This window comes from Rhagoletis zephyria, unplaced genomic scaffold (assembly GCF_001687245.7).
Source record: "Rhagoletis zephyria isolate East Lansing unplaced genomic scaffold, Rhagoletis_zephyria_1.1 Rzeph_scaffold_15667, whole genome shotgun sequence".
NCBI classification, from domain to species: domain Eukaryota; kingdom Metazoa; phylum Arthropoda; class Insecta; order Diptera; family Tephritidae; genus Rhagoletis; species Rhagoletis zephyria.
In genome coordinates, this window is record NW_016172733.1 from 1 (window position 1) to 12,721 (window position 12,721).

Here is a 12,721-nt window from a genome sequence, read left to right on the forward strand (position 1 = left end):
GTAACTATTAACTTGGAGTAAATTAGCGTCCTCAGTTACTGCAAAATCGGAGTTTTCGAATGTCTGAAGTTTACCGTTATACGGAAAATGGGTGTAATTTTAGTCCGATATGAATAAATTTCAACGAATTTCTTCCTTGAACTAAGGTTATTAAGTTTGGTAGAAATAGATGAATCAGTTACAGTCAGTGGGCGGCGCCACGCCCATTATCCAAAAATGTATAATAATTTGTGCTAAATGGTTATTGTAATTGATCGATTTTGAGTCAATTAGCTTCAGTAGTTACTGATTTATCGCAGTTTCCTTGTTTCTGTAAATTACCGTTATATGGCAGGTGGGCGTGGTTATTGCCCGATTTCAAATATTTTCAACAGATTTCTTGGCTAAGTTTTTTAGGGATTGGTGGAGCGGCTACNTTTTCTAACTTTTCTTTTCGATGCAGAAATGTAGCTTACATCTCGAGCGCCGATATAAAACCGATTAATACACAATAGCTTTTAATAAAATTCCTTTTCGTCCATTGCCGAAAAATTTTAAATTTTATTTACTTTAATATCATTCCACAAATTCAATCTTCTTCAAATCTCATGAGCTGGTTCCAGCGTATCGAATAAAATGGATAATGCCATAAAGGCTTTCGAAAAGAAGTCCCCAATAACTTAAACGTATTTAAATGTATGAATGTATGTATTTATAACTACTTTTAAGCTAGCCAATAAGCTTAGAATTCATCTGTCGTTAAACGACTGCGCAAACGACGCGAGATCTCATTGTAGTTGCGTTCCTTCCACTGAGCATTGATCTTGATCGTCTCCAAAGCCTGTTGTACACCCTGTTCGACCTTGCGTAGGAGCTGTTTGTTTTCATCGCAGAAATGACGCATCGTCTCGTATTCACGTTGGCTACTCATTTGGCTGGCGATAGGAGAAAATAGACGACGAAGCTCCGAACCGTTGGGTTCATAGCTAAATATTTCAGTGAGAGAGGTAAGAATAAAATATTGCCCTGCTATTGGAAATTTACTCCATCAACACTTACTATTCATGCANGAATAAAGTATTGCCCTGCTATTGGAAATTTACTCCATCAACACTTACTATTCATGCAGGAACTCAATGTTGTTAATTAAATAGTCTCGCGCTAAATGGAAGCCAACTTCTCCACGCGCCACAGCACCGAAAGCAAAGGTGGAATCTTGTCGGCGTATATGTTTGTCGCTGTCGAACGCCCATTCCAGATAACGTTGCAGTAACCAAATTTCGCGTGAGCAACCCAATGCCGAAATGATGGTACGCTTCTCAGCTGCTACATTGGAATTCTTATAGCGTGCCCAAAGGAATTGCCAATCCTCTTCGTTGCCATGACGTATGGACGTACAGTAGACGACCGAGCGCAGATCTTTCGGTACTGGATTGTATTCATCCGGATTAGGCACGGCGCGCCATTGCTTGAAATAATGCTGTGCGCTTGGTATACAGTCTTCAACTTCAAAGCGGCAGGCCCAGCTGGCGATGAGTTCTTTGTGGAGTATGGTGTGCGGTGCGGTGTTGGCTTCAGTGGTCGCATTCAAGCCTCCGAGATAAATGTAAATGGGGGAGAGTATTTTGCGCATGTATTTCTAGAATTGCATTTGTTTTTTTGCGGAGGAAGTAAAAATGAGTTTATAATATTCGTTTTCAGCTGTTTTTTTTTAAATATATTAAATAATTAAATCGATACATTTAGAACTGTGGCCTTTTCTGATTTCTAACCTAAAATTTTTTTTGATCTAACTGACCGGACTGACATTCTAGTCATTCATGAGTTGGTCTCCGTAGCGTTGGTCCAACGTAATCACACTTGTCTAAATATATTTCAAATAGTGCCAAAATTCTGGTGAATAAGTACTCGGAAAACCTAGATCGGCTCAGCACACGAGGAAGTACAAGACTGCGGGAGCTGCGATAAAAGTCGTTGAAGGGGTATTTATATGTATGAAGTTCGAAAGACGATTGTAAGTTTACGTTTGAATACCTCAAAAACTATTATATTTAGTTAAAAAAAATGTTCATAGTCTTATTTTAAAGGTGGTATTTGGGACTATGTAAAAAATTAAAATTCGAAAAATAAAAAATTTAACAGAACGCGAAATAAAAAAAAAAATCGTGAACAAAAATGTATCTTAATAGAAGCTGAATTTTCAGGGTGTTTTTTAAGATATGAATTTTTTAGCTTTGAAAAATATTTTTTTTGTGTAAACTCTTAATAAAATTATGTTAAACAACTTTTATTACATTAAAACTTATTTTTAATATAGAGGATGCAATATCTTTTCAAAATTCAGAAATTCATATCTTTAACAAAGACAAGTACTGTATAAAAAAAAATCCAAACATTTTTATAAGTTCTACGATTTTCAAAATTTAAAAACTCGTTTTTTCGAATTTTAAATAAACTTTTTTTTTTGTATAGCCCCAAATATCATCTTTAAAATGATATCAGAAAGTAAAATTGCAAAATCAGGGAAATTGTGAAATTTTAAACATTCGATAGATTTTTTTCTTTTTCCTTATTCGTAAAACGAATTTCTGACCAAAATGTATCCAAATAAAAAATGTTCGATTCCAATCATTGGTGGATTTGACATGGATTGACCCACTTAGAGGTGGGCGCTGTTAAACTTCATCGATTGTCATAAAATTTTTAACAAGTTTTTTTTTTTAACAAATTTAAAGACCTTCTAATTTAATTCCGATGTCCTAGGCGAAATTTTTTTTTCAAGGCAGCTTATTAGGGACTCTGTGAATACAGAATTTCTCTCAGGTCGCTGTGACTCTAGCTTCTGGCATAAAATTTCTATCGAAATAAAAAATAAGATAAGTAAAATCTTGCATCCGAGGCTTTGCTATTAGTCTTCGCTGGAAGGGTTTTCACGTGGCGTGTCCCAAACCCATCGCACAATCAATAATAAGACAAATCTAGCATCCCCTAATTTTTACTGATTCATTATATCTTCGTCTCCAAATGCAAAGTTCCAAGAGCTTGAAATAAGTGAAAGCGTAGCGATCGCCACAAACTTGAAACACTACCGTTGTTACACTTCCCACATGCTCCTGGATCTCCTTAAACGCTGATTTTTTTCCTGGCGAAAGATTTTCTAAAAAGGTTCTCAATTTCTCTTCTAGTCCAGCTTCCTGTATGTTTGCGTAATTATTTACGTACGTGACACTCATTTCTAAAAGGATAACTCTGTCCTCAAACAGAAGTTTAGCAAATTCTTCTAGTCCTCACTTTTCTTAGAAGTGGTGATCCACTTTTGGAGCCTCTTGACTACACTGGCTAGGCTATTTCATCTATAGCTATTTATGAAAACTACCTACGCAATTGTTATTTCGCTCGGAATATGACTCAAGTTTCGGATAGGCAGATGGCATGAAATGCCTCAAGCCATTGTAAATAGGTCGGACCAATTTGGGAGCTCCTTACATTTAGATACTATTTTTTACTTACATTAAAGAAAATCTATGGAAGCGCATTTCCATTTGGCGAAACGTGTTCGTTTTAACATAGCAGCATTCCGAAATGTTAGAGAAAAACTTACAATCCCACAAATTACAAACCCTTCTCTACATAAAACCCAGCTCACTCACCTTAAAGTACTCATACTCTGGAGTTTGACGCAAAATTCTGTTGACATCCCGCAAATTGTCCAAAGCAGCCTTCCACGGTATATACTCACGTTCGCGCACTAAATATTCAATCAAACGCATAGCGATATCGTAATCCTGATCGCCGGTCCAGGCCAAAGTCAAAGCATCGTCGATGAGATGCGCGCGATTGATCACGTGGATCTTATTGTAATTCTCGCTGGTCAAAGTTTCAATCAGCATATTCCAATTGCGTTCGTCATACTTCACTTTGTACAGACCCGACATTTGAACATTGAAAAGAATCCATTCATTCTGGTTGGGCATATCTTTGAGTGTTTTAGTCAACGGTTCTTGCAATTCGCTACACTGCAGCCAATTTTTCGGTGCAGTAGCGTTGAATTCAGTCTCCGTTTGACTGGTGTAGCTCAATGGCACCCACCAACAGCTGCGTTCGGCATTACGTGAAGCGACTGTGTCAAGCAAGTAACGTATCTGCGTCACTTTAGCCAGATTGCGTTCGTAATCGCGTGTCACTGTAATGATCGGATAACCGGTTTGCAATGTCCACGAATCCATGATGGTTTTAATGTCGAAAGATTTCGGGAGTGTGCGGAATTTATGCGCAGCCTCAGTAAGCGCCGACCAGAGATCGTCTTGCTCTGCATTGCCGTAAGCGTGTTTCTTGAGATAGTAATGCAGACCGGAGCGGAAAGCGTCATCGCCAAGGAAGAGGTGCATCATGCGGAGCACAGTTGAACCCTTTTTGTAGGAAATCGAGTCAAAGATTTCGGCGATTTTGTTGGTGTGATTAATTTCCTGTGAAATCGGATGACTGCTCTTGAGTGCGTCCAACTTGAAGATAGCTAAGGTGTTGTCGACGGACTCCTTTTCCAAACCACGCCATTCCGGATTGATATGCTCGATACCCAAACTGGCGACATAGGTAGCGAAACCTTCATTCAACCACAAATCTTGCCACCATTTCATTGTCACCAAATTGCCAAACCATTGATGGGCCAGTTCGTGTGCAATGACAGAAGCGACACGCTGCTTGCTTTCCAAAGAGGAAACATTCTCGGCATAGAGTAATGCAGTTTCACGATAGGTGACAAGGCCCCAATTCTCCATAGCGCCGGCACTAAAATCTGGTATAGCAATCTCATCGATTTTGTCCAATGGGAATTTTATGTTGAAGATATCTTCGTAGTACTGCAACACTTTTGGTCCGACTTCGGCAGCATAAGTGCACTGGTCGATGGCATCCGGACGTGCCCAGGTGCGGAACTGTACTTTGTTCTTCAAGCTAGTTTCGGAGTTTACATATGCGAAGTCATTGACACTGTAGGCGACCAAGTAGGTTGACATGGGCACCGACTCTTCGAACTCGCTCCACACCCAGTCCTTTTTGTCGGCCCTAAAAGGAAGGAGGAAAGAAATATTTGAATAAAAATCAGTTTTTGGAATTAAACATTTGACTTGCTTACATGGCGCGTGTCTCCTTCAGCGGCATATTACTCAATGCTGTATACCTCTTATTATGTCCGAGTATAACAACAAATTTCGCCTTATAATCGGGCTCATCGAAGCACGGAAAGGCGAGACGCGCCGACGCCGGTTCAAATTGTGTAACCGCAAGCCATCTGAAAGTGGAAATACGTTTTATATAAGTTCAATCAAATGAAACACCTCATCCCTCTCTCCACATACCTCGTTTCGTTACTGCCACGATCCACATACGAACTGCGATAGTAGCCACGCAAGTTCAAATTCAAAATGCTCGAAAACGGCATGGTGAGTATGTATTCTTCACCCCTACGCAACGGTTCGCACAAGTGCATAATATAGTAGTCATGGTAGGCATTCACCTCGGTGCCACGCACACAATTCTTCTGTTCGGTTTCCTTGGCGCGTAGATTACGTAATATTATTTCGTTGCTGTTGATAGTAAGATTCAGCGCGTGTAGCGTGATGTTGCTTGTATCCTCCAATGCTATCAAATGCATTGCAACCTCACCGACAAAGGTAAGATTTTCCGGATTCTCGAGATGTGTGATCACGTGCAGCGTGTATTTTTGTGGTTTGATCGATCTGGGTAGACGAAAATGATTGTAGCTGCTGGCAGCGAGTTGCACTGGTGTTGGCACTGCTGGCTTTTCCGGCACCAATTCCGCATTGTTTGTGTCGGCGAAGGCGGGTACTGAGCAAGCAATAGCCATAAAGACCAAAGTGGCGGAGAGATAACAGCGCAGAGATGTCATTCTGAAAGTGCGTTTGCTAAAAAATATACATAATTACTTTCGTAAATCAACTGCTCTTCACTATTTGTATACAAAATAAATTTTGTTAAATAAATGAACTTCATTCGATATATGTATGATTTTATACCCTGCGTAGAGTTCTCTATTGTTCGAAACAAAGAACGTGCTACAGTTGCGCGACGACTACAAATATACCTACTTACGTAAATTCAAATGCGTCAGTAACTGGAAGATCTGGAGTCAAAAATAAGCAGCATTATGACAATAATATATATAATGCCAACCAGGCAAAAACCAACCAAAAAAAAAAAATTTAAAAAATCCCAATGGTAGCTTCGAGTATCGAAGTGTAGTATTATGGGGTGCACTCAAGGCACATTAAACAGGTAGTATCAGTAGAGCAAAAACAACATTTGCGTGTATTTTGTTGTTGCTTCTGGTATCGAAAGTGTCAAAAACTGTTCTGAATTTTTTCTTCTAAATCAAAGCGTGCCATGTGAAATACAAAAAAATTATAAAAAATAAAAAATTTAAATTGGAAAAAATTAAAATTGATCCAACTTTCTTTCCTAGTAAATTTGTTTGCTTCTCGAAGCATTGATCCATCCTTTGCAAGGCCCAGTAATCAGCGGTCGTGCTGCCGAGTTGGGCGAACGTTCCAAAAGCTGCTACTCAATCGCTTGTTTTGTATGGGAAAAGGTTTCACATGCAAATGGATTTTAACAATTCAGAATTTTTGTGAGAAAAAATTAAAAATATTTGACATTTTCGAGACCAAATAATTTGAAAATAAATCAAATCAGCTGCTCTACTGATACTACCTGTTCAATGTACCTTGGGTGCACTCTACAAAAATTTGAGTTATGATTTTTTTTTACACCGAAGTTGAGTTAAATGAGCACATTACATATTTACAAATTTTTAATTTTTTTTTCGAATTTTTTCGAGTATGCAGTTTTGTAGCCCATTAAATTCTAGTATAATAAAGTGCAAGTTTTAAGCGATTGCAAAGCTGACGTAATTTTTTTTTTTTTAATTTTCTTTGAAAACGGTTTTGCGCATTTCCTTCCATAAGAAAAAAGTGCAAAAAGCCGTCAGCATAAAAAAATTACAAATCAACGCAATTTTGCAGTAGCTTAAATCTTGCACTTTATTATACTCAAAAAAACTCCAGAAAAAAATTAAAAAACTTTAAATTTCGGTGTAAAAAAAACCATAACTCAAATTATTCTAGAGCGCACCCCATAATACTACACTTAAATATTGCGCAATGCTCAGAGCTACCATTGTGATTTTTTTTTAATTTTTTTCGAGATGGCATATTTTCAAAAACTAAATTTTTTTTCAAAAAAATTTGTATGTGAAAAATTTTTCAAGAAAAAAAATTTTAAAATATTTCTTTTCGTAGAGAATTTTGATGTATGTATGTGTGATTTTTTTGAAATTTTTTCTTCGCCCCGTTCTCGAGATATTTGGAAAACTATTATTTATGCAATAAAAAATTTTAGTTAGTTGCGACTTTTTGTATTTCAATGACGATATGAGGCGTACCCCTTTCCATACTATAGTAACGATATTTAAATTCAAAACTCTAAAGCCATTTTTTTAAGCCCCAAGCCTTGCTTTTTTGAGTTATGACACTATTGAAGCAAATGAGCGATACATATGTATACGTTTTGTATTAAAATTTTTTGTTTGTTTGTTTTCGTTTGTTTAAAAAATTACCAAATCTGGTTCTGACTTCCCGCAGTTTCATGCGTAAATTAGTATTAGCATATGCATGTATTTATGTATGTAAAAATACACCGAATGTCCAAAACAACGAAAGTGATTTAATTTTAATAAATAAAATGTTCGTTTCTAAATTAGCGACTGTAAATTAGATAGTGAAAGGAGAAATCGAAATTTCATGACCCATTTTAAAAGTCAATAAAAAAAAAATTATCTTATTGAAAAAATTGTGTATATGCAAAAGTTTATACACAACTCCGCGGCTTTAGTTAGTAGGCAAACTATACAAGATAAACATATGTACACNTTATCTTATTGAAAAAATTGTGTGAGCATGCAAAAGTTAATACACAACTCCGCGGCTTTAGTTAGTAGGCAAACTATACAACATATATACACATAGTATTGCAAATAAAAACAAATGCGAATAAGATTAAAGTAAGTGCAAAGCTGTTAAGTATATTAGAATTCAATAAAACCAAGGAAATGCTGTGATATTGGCAAATGGCAGTAATTTAGAATAATTTGCAAGTTGCAAAGCCTTTTACAAATTGTGGTAATCAATTTATATTGAGTGTTGGCAAGGGCTAATGGCTGACTTTAGAGCCTGCAGAGTGGGAATACCCATACTATGGATTCTATACATACACATCTAATACATATGTACATACATATGTATATAAATATATTGCATTTTAGATGAGATGTTAAGTGTATAAATCTATTCAAGTGTACATACACTAGGCGGCAAATGAAAGTGTACACCTGGTTCTAATATAATATTCACAATTATTTTAATGCATTTTATTTGCATTAATTACACAGGTCCACAAAAAAAAATCGATGAAAGGTTCCTTTGACCAAAGCTAGTCTATGAAATGTTTTTGGGCTCGCTAAACACGAATCTGAAGTCCGTTTTGGTCCATCACGTCTAGATCACGTAAAATCCGAGATGTTTTTTGAGGTTAGAAAAAAAACAAGACATGATGGAGCAAAACGCACTTCAGATTCGTGTTCAGCGACCCCAAAAACATATAACAGACTAGGTTTGGTCAAAGGAACCTTTCATCGTTTTTTTTTTTGTGTACCTGTGTTTTCTATGAAAATATCATTCTATAATATAAACCATTTAAATCAAAGTTTCACACTTTATAGAAAGTTCACAAAAATTCAAAATATTTGTATCGAAATGTTCAACTTCTTATTCAGAATTTGCATAAACTTTCGAGTATGCAGTTATGTAGGTCATTCAATTGCAAGTTTCAAACGGCTGACAATTTCCGTTGACTTTTGAGATTTTTTTTGTGTGACGGAGTTTTGCATTTTTTTTTCAGATAAGCATTAATTCTTATGAAATAAAATGCGGGAGACCGTTAAAAATATAATTTTAAAATATTAAATTGCACTTGTCGAATAAATCAATTTTTTAGTCGGTTTAAACTTGCACTGCATTAGAATAAAATTGAATGGGTTATAAAACTGCGTAATCGAAAATTTTCTAGAAATCCTTAATAAAAGTTGAAAGTTTTTTGACAATTTTTATGTTCTTTTTATAAAGTGTGAAACTTTGATTTGTGTATATGGATTATATTATAGAATAATAGTCATGGAAGCTGTTATGCTCCGCAGATGAAAAGTGAGGTGGAAACTATTTATAATTGGGACTACCTGGCGGCCTACTGGGTTGGGGATAAACCCAGGACATATGTATTCAAGGAAATGATGAAGCATTCCACTGGAATATTAATGGAACACTAAACCGCTGGCCATATGACCGCAAGTGTGGGGACCATATAAAGATTCCTGATGGAGCTGCAGGGAAGGGAAGGGGTATAACCAATTCAGCACTTCCTGTGCGAATGCTATCACGCTGAAGAGCTTAAACAGATTGTGGAAAATTTCATTAAGCGATCGAATGATTTAAAGATATGTTGGGACACGGAAATTTTTTCCTGAGCATCACAATGGCGGCTTAACTAAGAGCAGTCCGTCAAACCAGTGCTAACCTCGACGCATACCAATGCGCATACATAAATGCATACATACATATAATACTAGATTAGCTCGGTTAGCCGACAAAAGAACAAAATAATAATTAGAACAAAAATATGTATATTAAAAACAAAAAAGATCTACTAACAAAATTTTGCCGTCTTGAACGAATAAGAGCCTCGGATTGGTCATTCATAAAAAAAAAAAATAATCAGTAGGAACAATGACTCTGTCAGAGTTGCCAGTTCGAAGATTGGTGAAATCATTTCGAATGCATGTCACGCATCGAGGTCTGGGCCAATGAAACCATTTACGGTTTACGCTGCGGCACTACCTGCTTTGCAAGGTGTAAACGTTTTCGCTGATTAATTTCTTGACTTTTATACAAAACACATACACGTACGTACATTCATAAGTAAATACGAAAACATAAATTAGCTAAATTTTTTTGTTTAGTTTTCCGACAATTTCTGACGTTTTGTTTTACATTTTGTTTAGCTTGTCGAATGAACTTTTTTTTTTGTTGTAATATGTACAAGTTTTTTTGTTTACATTATTACCCTTTTTGCACGCGTTCAATGAAACTTTAGTGCCGTTGGCTATGCATACGAAATTTGTTTTACTCAAAGCTACACAGCAAATTGTTTGAATCAATTCACGTAAACAAATTATAAGAAAAAAAAAATACCGTAAACGTGTACACAAAAATTGAAAAAGGAAGCTAATTAACCTGTTCGCGTTTTCCAAAAATACCAACAAAAAGTTGTTTACTCCATAAATAAAAGAGAGCAAATCTATTTTGAATTGGTGATTTTTTCTTTAGATTAACAAAACATTTTGTTTCTATCTGACATTTGTTTTAGACCTATTCTTTAATTTGAACATTGTGGAAATCTTCTTAGTTATCAAAATATATGTTTAAGTTCATAGAGGTCTGTATAATTCAAAATTTGTTAAAAAACAATTAAGTCGCCCAGCCCAGTCAGTGCTGCCGCATTGACAGTTACAAAAGGCTGCCAGCTATTAACTTCTAAATTTATAACCAAAACTAGTAATTTTAACAAACAGTAAAATAATTTAACGCTTTTTTTATTTTATTCGATATTACAAAGTAAATACGTAAAAAATTTTAGCTTTATGTTCTGCCGCTTTAATATTTACGAGCATTTGCTTAAATTTATTAGAGAGATTCTATGCCAATTACTCAATTCCCTTACAATTTAATCAAATAATTTCGAAAATGAAGGTGTAAAATCTTTCCACAAACACGTTTTTTTTTTGTTTTTGGTAATGCGAAAATATACTACTTAAGTATCGCATGTAAATCGGATAAGGTCTAATTTTGTTGGCAATTATTTTCATATACATACATACATATAAGTACCTATGATATTTACTTCAATGCTGTAGTTAATTTGCCTATAAGAATTATGTGTTTTGTTTAAATGGTATGGCTATAAAAAGATGTAAAATGATTGGCATGTCATTTTTTATATTTTTTATTTTATCACTATAATTATTATTTGTAAATATACGATATTTGAAATGCCTAAGTGTGAAAAGTCAAGATCTTTTAGTATTTGTGATCAGAAATTCGCAGAAAAATTATTTATGGATTATCGAGCTGGCTTGACTTTTTAATTGCCCTTGAGTGCGGTGAAATACAAACACATTTCAACACATATACATATATTTACAACTAAGTATATATAAATTACTTGCATTTTTTCTTGGAAAAGGGGGTATTCCCTTCAGCTGAGCCTTTTCGTTTGTACTGAGAAAATTTTGAGAAAAATAGTTTCGAATACACCAACTAAGTACACACATTTAATGGGATCTTTAATAAAAATGGTCTAGTACCCAAAATGCCTAGAATCCCTAGCTGAAGATGTATAAAAAATTGGATTAACCTGCATGTGATTGGAGGTGTTAAGGCAACCGCTGGTTAGAGGTGGTTACTACCTACATAGGTTCGATCCCTGGAACGGGAAATATCTAAAAATGAAAACAGTTTTTTTTAACAGTGGGCGGCTCTCGAGTCGAATATTTAACGCCATGGTTAATGTGGTTTGTAAAAGTATCATATATGTATGTCAGGTTACAAAAACAAGCGGCTACGTTGAACGCTATAGGGGGGTGGAGAGAGACAAAGACAAGTATATAGAAAAAGGCAAAGAGAATGATAAGTGTAAGGATAACGGCAGAGATATATGCAGTCAAACACATCGCAACCACAAAGCCAAAGATAAATGTGAAGATATAAATAAGAGAAGACGATGAAAATGAGGATGTAGAGGAAGATGATGAAGAATAAGAAGATAAAGATTATGATGGAGATGAAGATGAAGATGAAGATGATGATTTAGGTGAAGATAAATCTGACAATGAAGATGGGGGATAAAGGAAAAAAATAACAATAAGGATAAGGATAAGGATAAGGATAAGGATAAGGATAAGGATAAGGATAAGGATCAAGATAAGAATCAGTATGATTATAAGGAGAAGGTTAAGGGCAAAGATGAGCAATAAAATTATAGTTTAAAAAACTAAAACCTTCCTAGTATAATTGCCATTCGTACTGTCATCAGGTATGTAACTTGAAAATAGAAATTGTTGCATCTTTTAGGCGCATCAATATTATTTTTGCTATGAAATTTCACTTGTTTCGCACTCAGTTTGTTTTTTTTACTTAAAAGGCCGTTCGTTATAAGGTTATGGGGGATGGGCAAAGTACATACATACATACATATCCGATTAAAGGCCACATTTATTTCCAATATAATTTAATGCCCATGACAAACAATTTTAATGTATGTTCTGCAACTAAAATTTAGAAAATAATATTGGTAGCCTATTTACATATATAATATAGTGCTTAGCATAACTATAAGACTCCCACATATTGACATGTTTTGACTATTATTTTTTTTTTTTATTATTTAGTTTTAACTATTTTTTACAAAAATGTAGTTAATTCTATTAAAAAAGCCATATACGTAAATCCTAGTTTCAAACTTTGTACAAAAATTTTTAGAATGACCAAATTTTCTTCAAAATTTCAATCGTTTTGACGTAGAATACGTCTTACCTTAAGGTATGGGGGCTATGTTC

General features: G+C 35.1%; 1 protein-coding gene across 1 annotated transcript; it reads right to left on the minus strand.

Moving 5' to 3' along the window:
• Positions 1 to 516: 516 nt before the first annotated feature.
• LOC108379137 (aminopeptidase N-like) lies at positions 517 to 5,934 on the minus strand. Its single transcript, XM_017635460.1, has 5 exons — positions 5,337 to 5,934; positions 5,114 to 5,269; positions 3,630 to 5,043; positions 1,098 to 1,618; positions 517 to 965 (listed from the first exon to the last, which is right to left on the minus strand). Exons 1-5 carry the CDS (start codon positions 5,885 to 5,887, stop codon positions 722 to 724), a joined length of 2,886 nt encoding a protein of 961 aa, XP_017490949.1. The 5' UTR covers positions 5,888 to 5,934; the 3' UTR covers positions 517 to 721.
• Between the last annotated feature and the right edge of the window lie 6,787 nt (positions 5,935 to 12,721).